Source organism: Xenia sp. Carnegie-2017, unplaced genomic scaffold (assembly GCF_021976095.1).
Source record: "Xenia sp. Carnegie-2017 unplaced genomic scaffold, XeniaSp_v1 HiC_scaffold_2, whole genome shotgun sequence".
Lineage (NCBI taxonomy): Eukaryota > Metazoa > Cnidaria > Anthozoa > Malacalcyonacea > Xeniidae > Xenia > Xenia sp. Carnegie-2017.
Window position 1 is genome coordinate 8,081,610 of NW_025813482.1, and position 19,412 is coordinate 8,101,021.

Genomic DNA, 19,412 nt, shown 5'->3' on the forward strand with positions numbered 1-19,412 from the left:
TGTTTAATATTTGTGCATTCACATTTGTGATACTATGTTACTCCTTGTAACACAGCATACAAGGTAGCTATAGACACATTCGACGACTTGACCATAAAAATCACCTAATTAACTTGTTAATCATTTAATTTAATTTAGGCTCAAACGGGATTTCCAAACAGTATTTTCCAAAAGTTTTTTTATTTTTAGCTACATATATTTTTTTTCATACACATATTCAGTTTTCGTTGCTATTTTTTCGTTATTTATGTATACATTCTTCTATCTTACGTTGTTATGTAGCTTTTTCTTTTTCTCAAAAATTTAAAGTAGATTAGTGTTATGTTAACAAAGATGCATGTTGTAGGCATTCCTATTCATATAAAAGTTTTTGCTTTTTCATTCGCTGCACATCATTTGTTATCTACGTCAATTTATTACGTAAATGGCCAAAATCGGTTTCAAACAAATGGCGTTTGTGACAAGAGAACACGACTTTTGACAATTAGTGGGATTCTAGTATTCAATAAATTTACATGGCGAGCTTTAGCGGCGACCTCAGAAGATAAGAGAAGAATATCAGTTACGTCGTCACGTGATGCAAGAAGCGATTATAGCTTTTCCAAACAAACTAAACACACGACCGTGGTAGTCTTGATAAGCTGGCGTATCAACTGAGAGATTATTGTTATTCCGTGGACGTGTTGATAGAAAGATATTAATCACATGTTGTAGAGAAATTGATGGAAATTAGTGTTGGCAGAATTTTTAATGCTTATTATTGTGATATCTCACACGTCCTTCTTAATGATATTGTGTAGCATATGTTGCCACAAGCTTGAAGACAAACAGATATATTATAGTGTAGAATATGCTTGCATTGTTGGTGGCTAGTTTTATCTTCGTGGAGAGGACCAACGCGCAAAGTCAATCGTCGAAAATCAGCTATTAATATTATTTAACACCAGGTGTTCTTTGAGCGAAAATAATTTTTGTTATGAGAAATATAGCTGCTACTTCCACAAGATCGAGTTCTGTTAGCCCAGACATTGCAGCAAACGACATGAAGAAATCAAGGATACGCTCTTGTTGGGAAGAAGACAAACATGGTGAAATTGTAAGCGCCAATGCATGTGAGACAGACTTCAAACGTAGCAACAGTAGCGATGTTGGGGGATCAAATTCTCGTCTCGTTAAGACTGAAGTCAAACTGCAATCTGTGAAACTTGGTGTTTCCGACGAAGAAAAGTCGCATGTTGGGTATGTTAGTAATCAAGATGCCATTCACAACTGCTGTAAACGCAATTCGAGTGAGAGACGAACTGTTGTGAATATCATCTACTCGGTTTTCAAATCAAAGCGCTTTGAATCTGAAAAACTGGAACGACTATATCAGCGCTATTTCTTTCGTTTAAATCAGAAATTTATTAACTGGATTATTTTTCTGATGTTTATACTTTTATCTGTGTTGTTGGGAGCTCGTTTTGGTTTTGAAAATCGACAGCACAAAAAGCCATATTATTTAAAGGGTTTGTTTTTCCCGCTCATTTGTATTGTATATCTTCTCATTTTAATCGTGATAAATCGTTCGAAGGCGACACAAAGACATTTGACAATCTCATCTTACTCTATGATTGGCCTTTTTTGTTGTGTGGTAACAGTCGATTTCACGTTTCGTCCTGTCAGTTCTGCAGCAGATGGAGTATGGTCGTGTGTTTTCTTCATCTATTTAACATATACACTACTTCCCGTTCGAACTCGATTAGCGGTCGTTGGTGGGTGTGCGTTTGCCATGATACATTTGATTTGTTGTCTATCAAGGTTGAAATACGATGACAGTTTATGGCGATTGGTAAGTCATAATTTACGCAGAGATCGCTTAAATTAAATGCTCTCATAGCTATTTTTGAAATTGTAGTAAAACGAAATTTATTGTTTTGCAATAATTTCGTAGTATATATTTTACAGAAGCGTGTTTTAATATTTAAATATTTTTTGATGATGCAGTTTTTTGCTACAATTTTTCCCTCCTGGACATTTATATATAATGAAGCAATCTCATTTAGCAATCACTTTGGTTACATACCAACGAGTTGGGAAGTGTCAAGCATTAAATTTGTAAAACTGCTCCAAATTATTGTGTGGAACGAAATTTTTGTACTGCACTACTTTGCAAGATGCCCTTAACACGGCTTCATGCTTTTTATAATGTGTTATGTATTTCTATTATAGCATTTTCTGCATATTGTGACTTTTTGTTTGATTTTTATAATCTGTCCTATTTATATTATTTCCAAAGGTTTCTCTTCTTGGGTCATTTGCTTGCAAAATTATTCAAAAATCAAAAGCAGATCAAGTGTTTGAAAGTCATTTTTCATATCATTTAATTCGATTGGACTTTCATTTTTTCCAACTTGCTAAGTCTCAATTAATTTAATCCTTTTGGTTCTGATTGTATTAATATATCGACAACATTGAAACAATGTCGAAATGAATTTTTGTTATTTATTTTACAAAGAATAAATGAATATGGTCCTCCCAAGTTATCAATGCTAGCTTATGGCTATGTCATTGCATTTTTATCCTTAAAATGTGTTTGAACTCTTATTAGGCAGGGTGTTTAGTAATTAAAATTGTTGTTGATAACACATCAAGTAAATGAAATATTATGCAACACATTTTCATTCCATTTATTACACTTATCTGTAAAATCTTGAGTCGATGAAATGAAATCAAACACTACATAATATTCAAAAAACAATTATATTTGGCAAGTTCTTGGTTTTAAAATCGAACCTTCTCATGATTCATGTATGAAAAGACACGAAAAAACTCTGTGGTTTTTTTCATTTGTTTCTTTTTATTCACAGTAATCACAATGAAAACAAAGTACACAAACATGTCATTGCTATTCAGATAGGCCTTATGGCTATGTTCTTTGCAGCTTTGTTCACTTTATTAATGTCGGTAACTGGCATATAGATATAAAGTTCAGTTAAATAACTTTTCATTGCGACATAAGGGATGGTTGAAGCCAAATATATGCTGCAATATCTTTATCCACACAGCAACTGTAAATTGTAGAATAGGTAAGCTAGAAAGACTGTGGGACCCTCCCCAGCGTACATAACTTTGTTAAAAGTGCCCCAGTTGGATATTTTCATCTGAACTACAGTTGCCAAGGCATGTTTTGCATTGATGATTTAGAGCACGAACACACTATCTTTGTTCTCTTTTAGCTATTTGTCGGACCGCCAGCCTTTTCCCTCAAGAAAATTAAAAACTTAACTGGTCTTGTGATTTTTGATTACTACTTCTATTAATGAAAGAGACTTTATTTCCTAAGTATTGCGTGCTCTCTATGATATTGAAATCACTAATTAGCCATCTTGTTGTCAATTAATAAAATTTTGAATATATCTCAATGATATGTCGGACGGTGCGAATGACTCACTTACGGAGACTAATTATTAGCAAGCTACATCTGTTTTGGTCCTGCGTAATATAAATCGCTAGTTTGTGGGTATTTACAGCGGCAACCGTTTTTTGAGTTTAATTTAGGGGAATTTGAAATGAAATTATAACGCATTATATTGGATTTGAAATGTTCAACATTTAGTAGGAAAAGCTAGTGACATATTAATAAAAAACCCAGCTGCATGCCATTTTTGTGACTGTTGCATATCTATATTTGCCCAGCATGGGGTTTTATGATTAAAAATTGAAATGTAGTCGGTAAAAATGTTAGAAGACATCATGACAAGCAAAAAATCTGTTGAAGTTTAAACTAGCCACAAGATGAAAGGGTGCTATTTTCTCTCTATGAAAAAGGTTTATAGTAACTTTAAACTCAACAAACATTTAGGTAAAAACATATTGTGAAATATGGCAATATGCGTATAGAGCAAAAGAAACTGATTAAAATTTTGATTACTTATTTTTGTCATTTATATTTTGGTTAGTTTTAGCAAGTTTCTAATTTACGTTAAGCGTAAAAGTCTATAAATAATCTTATGCATTTTTGTGTCGCAAGGGCAAATCCTTATATAAGAGTGCAAAGTTTTTTATTTTTTCAGCGAATGACCGCTTTTCATCGCACATTAACCTAGCTAACGTTTTTCATTAAAGATTATTCGTACAAGCTTATGTTAAAATTGGTGTTAAAGTGCTTTCACAGTAATTTTTTATACTGTTTTTATCATTTATTAATTTTAGTTGCTTGCAAACTTACTTATCTTTGCTTGTGCAAATGCATCAGGAATATTTACGCACTATTGTACTGAGTTATCACGTCGTAAAGCATTTTTGGAAACAAGAAAGTGCATTGAAAATCGTTTGGAAAGCCAGAAAGCAAATCAAAATCAGGTATCACTTGTGATTGTATGTCATCATATGTTTCAGAACTATTACAAAAATGAACTTGTTACAAAGAGACTATATATATAAGCTGTCAATTCCATTGGCGGGCAAAAAAAGTTGTATTAAATTGATCTCCGTAATGTAGTTCACAAACTTTTCCAGTCTAGACGACAACTTTTTCTCAGTGTCACTCACGCAATAAACATCTTTGATTTGAGTTTGTCTATTCTTGAATTACAAATATTTATTGAAAGTATAGCTAAAAAAAAAACAAGAAACAGCAGGGGAGGAAAACTCTTCAATAGACAAGTAGATAGATGGATATGCATCACAGACATCTTTGACATCAAGGAAATTAACTTTATCGTTTTGTTTCCATGATACTTAGATATCTTCGTATATTTAATTTCTAAGGAGCGATTATTGTTGTCTGTCCTTCCTCGTCATGTTGCCTTGGAGATGAAGGCTGATATTGAGGCCGGCAATCGTATGGAAAATCAATTTCACAAGATTTATATACAAAAGCACAACAATGTGAGGTAATATTATTAAATAATATAAACATCTTACCTTATCTATTCTCTGAATATCTTTGAAAAGTATTTATTTGAAAGAAATTATTAAATTAATCAGGAATTGTCGGTATTCCAAATAATACAAATCATAAAGTTTGGTTCACCATTTGAAATTTAAGAATATCTGCTCACAAGCTGAAGAAAGTATTGAAGACAAATTTTTTAAGGTTTACTCCTCCAGCAAGACTACAATTGTTCCTGTTCTAAAATAAAAACAAAACAAAATAGGTCAGGTGGAACATTGACAAGAAAATAACGATGTAATGATCGGTCTTTTACGTGTGTTAAACTTAGATGTACATTTATATTGCGCTAAATTTTTTTTGTTTCAGCATTTTGTTTGGTGATATTGAAGGTTTTACCCAGTTATCATCACAATGTACTGCTCAGGAATTAATTCAAACATTGAATGAACTTTATGCAAGATTTGACCAACTTGCATTGGTATGTTTAATATCAAATGCTATGCTGTTTGTTAAGTAAAAATTGTTTTGGTAATTGTTCAATCAAACAAGCATACGCCAAAATAGTTAAAGTGCCAACGAACCGAAAATTTTGCTATCTGAATAATAATTTTATTGAAGAGATATTTTAAAATGACAATGGACATTCTAAACAGATGTGATGTATATCACTTTTAATTCTTGAGATATTGAGGTTTTTGCTTTGTCTGATTTATCTAACTTGTGACGTCCATTTCATAATGAGAACTAGAATTATTAGATACATTTACCTATACTTAAATTCAGAAGTACGGAGTTTCCTTCATTGTGACGTGGTTAATGGTATGAAATTCTGCCTACTAGTATCAACCTAAAGTTGTCAGGAAATTAAAGAGTATTTGAAACATTGTGAGAACTCGTTTGCAACATGACGTCACAAGTTGTATAAATTGGAAATAACAATTACGTCAAAATCAAGAGAATAAAAAGAGATATGCATTAACTGTTTTAGAAAGTAAGCTGTCTTTTTAAAAGTTCTAGTCATTTCAAACATAATTCAAGTTGAAAATTTTTCGCTTCATAGTACGTGTAAGAAACTTGTCTGTTGCTATGGTAACCATTTTAACTCCCCAAAATGTTTTTAAGTACAATTGGTACGTTTGCAAAGTTTCAACTCGTTTTGCTCAATCCCTTTTTTAGAAATCACACTTTCTTTGTTTCGTTATGACGTCACACAAATACAACTTATGACGTCACACCTAAATTTGTAAAAATTGCAATTACTTGGAATTAAATTAGTTATGTTGAAACTGTAACCACGATTCTCTATTATTTGACACGTATTGTCGAACAAAACAATAAATATTTGGGCCAAATTTCATTTCACACATTTCAGGTCGTTATATCAAATTCATTTGAATTAGATTAGAAAAATGTGAATTTCCTTAGCTTTAGGCCAATTTTTTTAGTCAGTTTAACGTAAGATAAGTAATTTTATGAAATTCGGGATATAATCACCACCAGCGTGAATATTATTTAATTTATTTTTATTTCTCTTTAATAACTAAAACTTTAACTCGTTATGTACTCCAATGTAATCGTGTATTTTGTTAAATTCTGATTTCATTTTTTAACAGGAGAATCATTGCATGAGAATAAAGATTCTTGGCGATTGTTATTATTGTGTGTCAGGACTGCCAGACCCACGACCTGATCATGCGCATTGCTGCATTGAGATGGGCTTAGATATGATTGAAGCAATCATGTATGTATTGTGTTATCCCTTGCCTTTATTGTTTTTATGCTATTATAATCACTTAACTGATTTTCGAAAGCGGTATTTTTTAAATAGAATGTTGTTTTTTTTTTTGCCAAACCTTTCTTTGTGGATTAAAATTTTCTTTTCAAAACGTATTAATGTTGTTACTTTGTGCATGAAATCACCTGGTAACACATTTACAAATGGTTGTTGTGGAATAACCGCAAACGAAAGACGTATTTTTTTATGAATGGCTTTATTTCATTTTGTATGAAATGATCATTTCAACTGATGATGTATTTGCAGTGCAGTTCGCGAAGCTAAACGCGTGAATTTGAACATGCGCGTTGGGATTCACACTGGAAAGGTTCATTCGGGTGTGCTTGGGTTAGTCAAGTGGCAATATGATGTCTGGTCAAATGATGTCACCGTAGCTAATCATATGGAATGTGGTGGACTGCCGGGGTATGAAATAGTTATAAGACAAATTGCAGTACGATGTAAAATTGTACATTGTATGTACACTACACTTCAAATTTGAATGTGTTGATTTGTGGCTTTCATAAACCACAATAATCTATGATTGTACAATAAAACTTTACAGATTATACTTCAGGTACTTTTGCTACTTATTTTGATTTGCTAAAATAATTTTTACGTATTCGTCTCCCGCCACTCTGGTAAAAGTTAAATGTAATCATTGGCTTAAAGAAAACTTCTAATTTATGTAGATTTGATTTCACTTTTCAAACTATTTTATGTTGCTTTGCCTCTTTAATATTTAACTATTTTACGTTCTAGTCGTGTTCATATCACTCAGGATGTGTATGATGTTATCAATGGCGACTATGAAGTGGAAGATGGCCATGGTGGTGAGCGTGATGTATACTTAAAAGAACATAACATGAAAACTTATCTTATTTGCGAAAAACACTCAAAAGACAGGGTAAGTAATTTGAGATTAAAAAATATTCTTTAATTAAAATGTCGAGTTCTACAGAAATTTTAGCCATAACATATTAATTATTGATTTGATTTTCAAGATAGCATTGTAATGCTAACAATTAAAAATATATAATACTCATTATGCATGAAATGCTGAGAACAGACGTAACAATAAAAATATATATTTCTTACAAGTCATCATACCGCGCTAATGTCTTTGTACTAACATTTTGTTATATCAAGCGTAGTCCGTATGTTTAAGTAGACAAGTTCTTCATAAATGTATGGTTTTCTGTTTGGCTATAGTGGTGTAGTCAAATCTTTGTTATAAAAAAATGTATAAGTATAAAGAGTTTATTCTTTTTCCCCTGAGATTATTGAAATTTTATAGAGTATGTTGCGAAGTCAGCAACGTCAGTTACTTCAAAGTCAAAACAGCATGTTTAAAAAGGTATAGATATTAATATTCATAATTTTGTTTTCATTTCTGACTACATTTTTCATGCAAGCGTGCAGTAACATTTCATACTTGGTATTGTAAAATGTTATCAGGTGTGTCTTTTTGTAATTTATGTGTTGTTTTATTTTTAGCAAGATGAAACGCAAGATCAGAAAGCAGAAGCAAGGTAGGAATTTGTTTGTTTCTTGTATATATTTGCAGTAAAATATCAATATTCGATCAAAGCAAATTGTTTCTTGTCACTGCAAACAATAAAGGACCCTTCTTAGTTATTTGTACAGAAAAAATGCACGAAGTCCAGGTACTATTTTGTTTTAGTTTCTACACAGAATATTATGAACTTTAGACTTGGAATCAACCAGAAAAATCCGGAGGATGAAGTTAACGATTTTCTCAGTACTTCTATAGACGCTCGAAGCGTTGATAAGTGAGTTAATACAAGTCTTGATTTTGTCGACGTAATTAAAGCAAAGCAGCTAGCTATTAAAGCCTTTTACAACAGGCTAAAGACGCAATTTTCTGATTTGTGCGATAAAGTATCTTACATTGTTACATTTGTGTAAACAAGTTTTAATTAATATAAAATATTGAATGGTATATTCATTTTACTATATCTTTCTCTTTACTACATTTTCGTTAGGCTACGACGAGAAAACATCTACCCTGGTTTGTTAACTTTTAAGATGCAGGAACACGAGGAAGAAGTAAGTTACGCACATGACTGAGCCATGCAGTAATTGATGTGAACAATTTATAATTTTTTTTTGTTTTTTAGTATTCAAACGAGGAGCATACAATGATTCGATCACAGATCATATTCAATGTTTTCATTCTCTTTTGTCTTTTAATCATTCAAGTTATCATTTTATCAAGGTGAGTTTTGAATGTCAGTTATTAACTTTTTCATTGTTAGTGTTTTCATAAATTACTTTTAATGGTCTCAAGTTTGATTTCATCCCTTTCTGCTAATTCAGCAAAGCAATGGCGCTTTTGCTTCATTCTATTTGTGTTTGTGTAATTTTTGCAGGAATTACGTTACGGCCATTATTTATGCTTGTGCCTTCATTGTCACGTGGTTAATTGTTGTGATTATAACAGCTGAGAATATACAGGTACGAATACTAATATTGGTAACTATCTTGTCAAAGAGTGATGTTTGGTTATTTTTGTGTTAACTTTAAAAAAAATATATTTTACTTCTATACATGCAGTGATGATTAACTAGGCTTTTTACTGAATTCTTAAATTACATACGCGGTAATAATTTTGTTTGCTTTCAAGAATAATACTTTCACAAGATCAACTTCTTCTTTTTTCTGTTTTAGCTACTCAGTTGTATTCATCATATTTCCAAGGCGATAACTAGTTCAAAGAAACTTTGTCAGGTTATTGCAACAGTTTCAATAATGATCAATTTTATGGCCGTTCTGGGAAACTTGGTAATTTTTACTAGTCAATTTTTATCGATTATGTTCATGCTGATTTTCAAGCGTCATTTTAAGTTTTGGTAAATGTTCTTTGTAGCTCAAATGTAATACATCTTACACAAAGAGTTGTAATACATCTACAAGCTCAACCATTACACCGCTCAATTTTGAAGATTGTGATTTCCCTCAAGTAAGACATTTTTTCTTTTTTTTATTCAGTTGTGTTTGTTCTTTATTAATTTTCTTCTATTTATTGTTTATCGACTCGTTGTTTGTCCATCTTCATGTCCTCAGGGAAGTTTAATTTGAGGAATTTAAAATGACGCAAATAGCTATCACAATTTATAGTTTTACCTTGTAAAAAATCTTTGAATAAAGTATTGATTTGACTCAATTCACTGACGTAAATTTTATGAACACACAGCCAAATCAATCTACCTTTCCAACAGTAGACACACTTGTCAAAAATACGACATAAAATTACAAAATTCGGACAATCAAATTGTAGGACATAGTATTGTTTATGTAGAATAGTGACAATAAAATGGTTTGGAGATGCTTTTAAGTTTGGGGACATTTGTGAATCTGATTCTAGTTATTCAGAACGATTATTTATAAAGGCAGAAGGCATAACTGTAAATACTAACCATTTTGAGTTGGAAAAAAGCATAACGATCGAAGGAAAGCTTGAATACTGGCAAGTTGTCGCGCTAATGACTTTTTTGTAAGGATTGTTACGGGCCTTTGCGGCGTGACTTAAGAGTATCCAGGACGGATTCCAGCTGCAGAAAGCGCAAAAAAAGCAAGCCATACAAATTTTTGAACTGTTTTTTATTACATGTTAGTTTCACTTTCTTATAATCACTAATGACTATTGTTGTTATTGATGGATGAAAGTTATATACCTAAAAATGGAATTTTAAACTATAACTGTATATTTAAATGTATAAAATTACGATGACGCAATAAACATTGTCTTGTTATGAATATGTGCATAGTTATTGTATTCAAAGCAGTCATGGCTCTCATCTGGAATCGTGCGGTACGTCGAATCTTAAATATCGTAAAAATAACAGTTAAAAAAATTCTATGATTTGAAATTTTCTTTGCTCGATGCAGCTAAAATCGGATCTGGAAATTTTTTGGTGGGGTGGTTTCTTACAACGAAATGCATATAACATGCATTTACATAAAATAAGCGCATGCGCAGATGATTTCTCTATTAAATTGTTACTAAGCATGCTATTTACTTCAAAATCGGTGCTAGTAGATGCACTTGGTCGTTGCCATGACCATGAACTTGGGCGGCTGTTAAAGTCGGCTGCGCATGTTCGTGTGGACTGCGCATGAGCAGATGATTTATGTGAAAATTTGTTACTGAGCAAGCTAATTACTCCATAATCGGTACTAGTACTTACATTTGGTCGTTACCATGATTTTGGAGAGTTGGAGGAGTTGACAACGCATGCTCAGATTCTCAATTAATTTGTGACAGAGAGAGCTCTAAAATTGGTGCTTGTAGATGCGCTGAGCAAGTTTTCAATCATTTAATTTTGGCATGCTCTTTGTTTTTTTAGCTTGTTTTGACGAATGCGTATCAAACTCATTAACACTATATCCGACTGTTTGACTCTCCGAATTTTGTAATTTGATCTCGTATTTTTGACACTTGTGTTTACCGTCGGAAAGATGGATTGTACATGCATTACTTTATGAAAGTCATTTTTCTCACTCCTTGTGAAATGTTTTATGATTTAAAAAATAAGAGATGTTTACTGTGTTTTCACAGGCTAATGCAAACCGAGGAGACCTTTGGGAGAACTCGTGAGCAGATCAGTGCAAGCCTGAGACCGAAGATCGAGGGTTGCACCTGCTCGAGAGTTCTCACAAACTTTTCCGAGGTTTGCATAAGCCAGTGCAAACACGAAAAACATCTTTTATTTTTTTATAAAATAACAATTTGCGAATGCAAAACAGACAAATTTAAAGTATAAGTTTTAAATTTTCCTCTAAAATGTATTCATGATCGATTTGCAAATTTTCTTTGACTGATTGATTGTTATGACTGATTTGATTGGTTGAGCTCAGATGTGTTTTGCACGCACAGGCTTTATTGTGTTTAGTGTATAAATTTTATTGCAAAATAATTTTATAATATCTTCAAGGAACATAGGGACTATACAAATACTTCATAAGATGAACACGGAAATTTTCATGATTTTCCCTAATGATATGAGTTCGGTGGTCGATGTATACACTTTTATAATGTTTTCCTGTGACAAAGAACCTTAACTAATCTAGATAATGTATTGTTTCTTTTATATCAAAGTTTTATTCTATACTTTATGTAGTACTACACATATTCTGTTCTCTTGATCATGCTTGGTGTGGCGATCTTCATTCATTTGGGGTTTATGTATAAGTTGTGTTTGCTTCTTATCATTGCCATTCTTTATACCTGTTTAATACTCACCAAGTTTTCTCCACTCATTTTGAAGTACGATGAAGCAACTTTCGAATGCAAGTAAGTTTTTATATCAATGTTTTCTGATGCAATGTGTAGAAAAAAGACAAACTTACTTTGAACAATTAATGATTCGAAACAAAATATTTGTTGTATATGAATTCTTGGACAATTTTAAACTCTCTTGACTTTTTGTCTGGCTTACCTTAACTGTGAGAATTGCTTGCCAGAGAAAAGTTATTCTCTGAATAATCCTTACTGTTACATTAAGTAATCTCTGAAGTAATTCTCTGAATAATCCATAAAGTTACATGAAGTATTCCCCTGCAGTAATTCTCCTTTTAAAAGGACTACTTTGGAGTAAATGAGAATAAAAATCGTTTTGTTCAGTGTTTTTGAACGAATTTCGTGCATAGACGTACGTAGTAGAAACGTTCCATCCTATATTGTCCATTTTTTATAAGAATAAAAATGTAAATTCACTTAAAGCCATAGTATATAAAGTCGATTTGCATTTTCAAACTATGTATTCTTTAATGATGTTCAGTCATTATGCAGAACAAAGATAAAAGATAAATACGTAGCTTCCTCTAAACAATACGAAAATATAAGAACATATAACGCACATTAGCTACTCTTTGTAGCTTCTTGCTGTTATTTAAAAATGACATTGGTCATAAGTCATTATTGAACTGGCCAGATTTATGAAAAGTTAAATATAAATGCATATTTTTAACTTGTAATTTTCATGAAACGTTTCCTCCACATAAGTCTATTATACAGTTAAACTAAGTGTGCTATATTTAACTTTTCATAAATCTGGCCAGTTCAATAATGACTTATGACCAATGTCATTTTTACACACCGTGCATATAGTTACGACCAAGTTTTTATTTATTACTTTTCTTGACTTTATCAACTTGTGTTTATTCATATTATTTTTCTTTTAAGAGAACATTTCAAATTGCAATATCTTACAATTTTTGTCGTATTACTTTTCGTGATATCTCTCTTTATTCATGGATACTTGGTAAGAGTTCTTTTTTAAATTTTTTCTTTAATTTAAATGTTGAGACCATTGGATTATCTGTAGCGTATAATGCTGATGAAAAATCATAAAAATAACTTGATCATCTTGTTTTTTTGTAACAGAATGAAGAAATATCAAGGCTTGATTTTTTATGGAAGTATCAGGTAGTTCTGCAAAGATTATTTTCATGTAATGTTTTAGAGAGTAATGTCCTGTGTGGTGATTTTTCATTTCTACATTTGTTTGCTTTTGTGGGTTTTTGTTTTTGGTAATTTTTATTTGAAGTGGTTTTGTTACATTTGTTAGGCGACAGAAGAGAAAAAAGAAATGGAACAACTTAGAGAGTACAACAAGAAACTTTTGTACAACATTTTACCTTCACACGTCGCTGGACATTTTTTGGCTGCTGAAAAGAAAAATGAGGTTTCTTTAAAGATAGTATTTTTATTGCATCTGAAGCTTTGAATTGCATACATGTTGTATGAATTGTATTTGGCATGCGTTGTTTGTTGTGTTTGAGATAGCGTTTACTAAAACAAGTTTTAAAGTTTTTAGTACGAGGGGGGAGGGTCACTCTCCTTAGTGTCTTTAACAGTCGTGTCACGTCTCATGTTTCCCTTTACAGGAACTTTACTACCAGTCATGTGACAAAGTCGTCGTTATGTTTTCGCAAATTGTAAACTTTTCCGAATTCTACAACGAGCTTGCTGCTAATGGGGACGGTCGCGAATGCCTTCGTTTTTTAAATGAAATTATTGTTGATTTTGACGAGGTTTGTGAGAAGAATTTACAAATACGCTTCAATTATTTTCCATTAAAATGCTCATTTTTGATAATGGTATATACTTTCAGCTTCTATCTGAACCAAAATATCAATGTATTGAAAAGATCAAAAGTATTGGCGAGACTTACATGGCAGCGGCTGGTATTAAACCTGACACACAGGTATACTTCATTTTATTGTTATATATGACATTCCGTATAATTTAAGCATAGGAATTCGTCTTTTCTCTTTTCTGTAATATTTTTAACACATGTGAAATTTAATTTAGGAAGAGCTTGCGTCTTTAAAACATGTTTCTGCGATGGTAGATTTCACAACCGACATGAGAGATAGACTTGAAAAACTCAACGCGGAGTCTTTTAATTCACTAATTATGAAAATTGGTAAGTAACTCTATTTGTTTGGTTTGACTTTCATCAAGTTTTTAAAACCGCATACAGTGTCTGATTGTGTAGTAGTAGAATTTTGTAATTTAAACGCGAGATTTTCATATTTTTTACTTGATGGTCCATATTAATTTTAGGGAACGATCTACATTTGGTATTGACGTTTTATAAAGTAAAATATATACATGTTCATTATATTTTTCTAGCAAGTGTCTCTGTGGCTTAGTCAGCCAGTTTATTTCGCACTGCCATGGGAATTTTCAAATTTTTTAGCAAAACAATACATTTAAGACACAATGAGTGAATTTCTATGACAGAAGTAAAACTTGCACGTCCCCGGAGGTACTTAATGCTGCATTTATTTTAATGACATGTCACATGTGACTATATTGAATCAAAGTCCTCACGCAATCAAAGTGTACACCTGTCCTATCCTTGTCTTCATGAGGTGTTGGAGGGGTACCAATTTTTATACAAATTACTAAATGTACCAAACAATTAAGGAAGACATTTTAAAGAATCTCTTAATCATTAGAAGAAGGTAGAAGAATAAAAAATAAATCTGAAATGCTACGGCACAAATACGTTGCCACCGAAATCTAATCCAAACTGGACCTCCCCAACCCCCACCCCACACACACACAAAGCCATCAAGGATCCCGTGCCTGTCGAAAAGCTGTTATGTTTTTTTTTATGTTGAACTTTAAAGATTTTGTGAGTTCAGTTTTGATTGTCACAACGAATGACCATGCAAAATACAAAATATCAAAAACTGATAATTTTACTTTTAAAAATGGTATATCACATTATTTAGACTATTTGTTTACAATATAACCTTACCTGAATATCGAGCCAAAATTGTAATTCATTCTTCTGGAGATTTCTATGAATTTCATAACTTTACATAACTGTGTATTTTCAAGGGTTAAATTTTGGTCCCGTGGTTGCCGGAGTAATTGGTGCAAAGAAACCACAATATGACATATGGGGTGATACAGTAAATGTTGCCAGTCGTATGTACAGTACTGGTAAACCTGGTAAAGTACAGGTTAGTATAGTTGTGGTTGCTGTCTTGTAAATATAATTGTATTTTACTGCATACATTATTGCATTTATTCATAATACAATCTAGTAAATTACACTGTATTACGCGTAGTTTATAGTTGGGAATTAATAGATGAAAAATACGTATCTAAAATTAAATGTTTAAAGTTGGTGATTAGGATTAGTGGTTTAATTTTTCTGGATACTGTAATCCACTAAGCAAACAAGCAAGCTAGTTTCTCTAGAGAGCTACTATGTAGCTTCGGTTGTGTCAAAAACATGTCTTTAAACTTCATAACATTAGCTTACTTTTGATAAGTTCATAAAATTAACATCGCTTTTCAATTTTTTAGTTATTCATTACGTTTATCGATAGTTTAATTTTGTACTTTGCTTTATATACCTGAAGCAAGAGATTTTGTGTGATTATATAGGTAACAGAAAGCGTTTATAATATTCTCTCAACTCGTGGGTACTCATTTGAATGTCGTGGTAAAGTTTCCGTCAAAGGAAAGGGAACAATGATTACTTACTGGTTAATTGGCAAAGAAGGAAATCACATTTGAAAACAAAGGTTTCTGCACAGATTTCACTACACAAATAAAAAAATTAGCCTTTGGAATAAGGGCTCGACCACCGCTTTGTTAAAGCTAGGGTCGATTTAATTTTCGAATCAAAACAACGTCTTCACTGTCTTCTATAAGTTTTACGGTAAAAGATTAGATTCGCAGGGTTTTGCTCGCAATAGTCCTTCCGCCTGACTAGGTTTCTCTAAATTGAAAATTATAAAAATTTCATATTTTAATTTGTCTATACGTCTTGACAAAGATTATAAATATAGTTTTAAAGTAAATGGTTTGAACCAAGGAGTATCGTTATATGTTTGTAGATATAGATCGTTCAGGTTAGTATAGTCATGAGGACTGTTTTTGTTGTTGTTGACTGACGTTTCGACAAGATGACTACCGCTAAGGTTGTCGACAAAAACAGTCTTTCTCAGGACTATAAACTATACTAACCTGGACGATCTACATCTACAAACATGTAAATATAGTTTTATTAATTTATATAATGCTGCATAAGTTACTGGATTTAAACATCAAGTGCTGCTAGAATATTGCGCCATATACCTATATAGTCTATAATAAGGAGAAAAAATATTATTATAATAAAATTAATATATATCTAAAACAAAATGTTTGAAGCAGTTGTTTTTGTGTTTGAATTTGAATAAAAGTGGTCGAATAAGTCGGTCATATGCAGTCAGACGTGGGCTAAAATACCCATACGAATTAAGATGCAGAAAATGTATGTATTTCATGATTTTGACAAAAGATAACGCCACCATTAATTATTTTAATGCGATCATTTATGCGCCACCATTAATTATTTTAATGCGATCTATTAACAACAAATTCGGTTATCTGCTAATGACCCTGACGTCAATTCTCTTTTTCTTTGTTTCTGGTTTCGAAAATAAAAAGTTCAACTATCAAGAGAATCGCGCCTAAGACTAGCGGCTTTTTATCCAGTGACTCGAGAAAATAAAACGAAACATAGCCAATGGTCAAGGTTATAAACCAAGAAAACGAAAAAGGTTTTACGATACGCATTTCTTTCAAACAAACGACTGATGGTAAAAGAAGTAGCACAATGGGACAAAAGGGATCGCCAGGCAGAAACCAGGATGAAGACAAAACTTTCAGCCAAACTAAAAACGCTGGGGTCATTTGTACGGATATTACAGTTAAAATAACTAAAAATGTTTTGCCAAAATTCAAACTGTTCTGTAAATCGACTCGCTCCATCTTGCTCAAAGTGTTTCGTTCAATAACAATTGACATATGACAGCACAGAAAAAACACGACACATGTTAGCAAATATAGAGCAATTGGGCTACTAAACATCGTGAACAGCAGGACAATGCCAATATATGTGTAGAAAACAACAGAAGAAATCTTGCCATTCTCAAGTTTTGTTTGCGCATTCTTCCACAAAGGAATATAAATCAAAACGATTTTTGCCAAGATCATCAGACTGACTTCTAATACGGCCAGCATAGTTGACAATAAAATGATGGAAATGACAAGAAGGGTGACAGTAGGTAAAAACCAATCATAGAACATCAAATGATAGTCTTCGAACTCAATAATGCACACCAATAAATGTCGAATTCTTTTACCATCAGCAAGCAATATCATCGGTGGAAGAAACTTTAAAAATTTCTTTGTAAAAATGAGAGAATGAAGTGGCAAGAGAATATTCCCAACACATAACTCTTTTTGTTCGTAAATTACAATAAAAATAAACCAAGAATACATCCATTGTACTATCGATGGGCCGTACAAAATCATTATTCGACCAATTGTTTTCCAAAAACTGTACGCTACTGTAACCTCAATTTCACAATTATCTGTTTTCCAAACATGAAGTTGAACGACATGTGAATTTCCAGCAGGTTTTGGGCGATGAAGTTGTAAAAGAAGGTTAAATTCCATTGACTCAAGTTCTTTTGCATAAATATCTTCTCTGGACCAAGGAATATGAATTCTTCCAAGAAGCAAACTACGCTGGTCATAGTCAGATGGCAAATTCACCTTTTTCACTTTGATACTGTAAATGTCAAAGTTATTTCCGATCATTGGTAGTGAAATATTTAGAAATAAATCAGTGGACCGAAATCTACTGACGCCAATAATCATTTTCAAATTGCTAGTAGTTTGTAGTTGAATGAAAATTTTACATGGATATTGAAGAGAAGATATTGTTAAGTGTGAGGTATTCACCAGTTTTGTCGAATGCGCTACAAACACTGCTTTCTTGTTCACACTTGGTAATGTATAGGAAGTGACTGGCTCAATTTCATCACACATATTATTTTTAATACTTCTACAATTTCCAATAAAAATATTTGCTAAAGACCTTGACAAAACTACAAGATATTTGTTGGAGATGTTTGGATGAACTTCAATCACAATTTTATCATATAAAGACAATTTTTGTACCCTTCCAACAAATCTTGCTGCCATATAATGAGACAATGATGAATGAATCTTAGATTTGACAATCTTTCGGCCCTTCACCTCATTGTCATTCTCAAAACCTCCAAAATACTTTTGTAACACTTTTATTTGAGTGCTTTTATCCCTATATATTCCACCGATTTCTTCATCAATTAAGGAGAACAATGCCCGATTTACAACCAAAACAAGTTGTTTGCACCAACACAGAGCTAAATGATCAATAGTCAGCCAGACATTAGTTAATGCTGTGGTTACCACAACACTTTCTTGTTTCCACATAGTCGTAGGGAGGGAGCAATATTTTGGTGGAACCAGCACATCTCTAGAGCCCCCGGATAGTGCTATAATGCTAACATTTTCCAGCAAAGTATTTGATCCCCAAAAAGTGTTGACAATGTGATAAAAAGAGTTAAGATGGCTATCTAATGATAGAACTGGTTCTTTGTGAGGTGTTCCCAGTGTTATAATGACTGATACAAGTTTACAAGGAAGATGTTTCAAAGCAAACAAAGCACGTGCAATCATCCCACCCATGGAATGACCAATGAGAATGATTGATTGAGGTGTTGAATGACTTTTTCTGTACATCTGAGCAATATGCAAGATGCATTTGTAGACAAAATCAACCTCTTGTTTTAGTACACCACCATATAATCCACTTAAGTCTTCGTCAAGATCAACAGTGAAATAATTGAAATGTATTCTACGTCCATGTGCCTTACGAAGAGCAACTGAAGCAAGTGATCTTACCTGGCGGTAACTTCCAGCATTTCCTGGAATAAACAACACTGGTATTCCATGCAGCTGCAAGCTCCTCCTTTGCTCTTGGGCATAGTAGCCTTCACCATACAAGTAAAGTCCATATCTAGGAAATTTCTTAGATGTCTGTTCTTTTAGCTTAACTTTGATATATTCCGGGCGCTCAAACATATAAGTCATATCACAATCATTTCTTTCTTGCTTGGTTAAAGCTGTTTTCATCGCAAGATATATTATAAGAGTCATGATCAACCATATGGCAAAGATCATTATGGACAAGAGCCCACAATTCTTCATGATAATAAAAACGGGATAAATTAACACTGACTCTCAAGAAAGATTTTCTACTCAACAGATAAAAAGAAATATTAAAAGGTAATTGGCTACAGAAACATATGATGATACTGCAATTTTATGGTACAATGATCAGAAACATGATAACCATCAAAAGAAACAATACAATAGAATTGAGCCTT

At 32.5% G+C, this 19,412-nt stretch overlaps 3 protein-coding genes across 3 annotated transcripts in view; 2 read left to right on the forward strand and 1 right to left on the reverse strand.

Moving 5' to 3' along the window:
* Positions 1 to 462: 462 nt before the first annotated feature.
* LOC124439835 (adenylate cyclase type 5-like) lies at positions 463 to 16,016 on the forward strand. Its single transcript, XM_046990095.1, has 24 exons — positions 463 to 1,831; positions 4,195 to 4,344; positions 4,753 to 4,877; positions 5,246 to 5,357; positions 6,493 to 6,620; positions 6,921 to 7,079; positions 7,416 to 7,560; positions 7,951 to 8,010; positions 8,151 to 8,185; positions 8,366 to 8,446; positions 8,660 to 8,723; positions 8,795 to 8,892; positions 9,047 to 9,131; positions 9,345 to 9,458; positions 9,544 to 9,636; positions 11,798 to 11,970; positions 12,862 to 12,940; positions 13,063 to 13,104; positions 13,247 to 13,363; positions 13,566 to 13,712; positions 13,793 to 13,885; positions 13,993 to 14,107; positions 15,034 to 15,158; positions 15,589 to 16,016. The coding sequence occupies exons 1-24, from the start codon at positions 977 to 979 to the stop codon at positions 15,718 to 15,720; spliced, it is 3,327 nt and encodes a 1,108-aa protein (XP_046846051.1). The 5' UTR covers positions 463 to 976; the 3' UTR covers positions 15,721 to 16,016.
* Positions 5,352 to 19,412, forward strand: part of LOC124439837 (cullin-1-like) — a 29,903-nt gene continuing 15,842 nt past the window's right edge. The window contains exon 1 of the mRNA XM_046990097.1: positions 5,352 to 5,361. The gene's annotated coding sequence lies outside the window, so the exon portion shown is untranslated. The remainder of the gene's footprint in view (positions 5,362 to 19,412) is intronic.
* Positions 16,247 to 19,355, reverse strand: LOC124440558 (GPI inositol-deacylase-like). The gene is made up of 2 exons (XM_046990954.1): positions 16,938 to 19,355; positions 16,247 to 16,293 (listed from the first exon to the last, which is right to left on the reverse strand). Exons 1-2 carry the CDS (start codon positions 19,231 to 19,233, stop codon positions 16,247 to 16,249), a joined length of 2,343 nt encoding a protein of 780 aa, XP_046846910.1. The 5' UTR covers positions 19,234 to 19,355.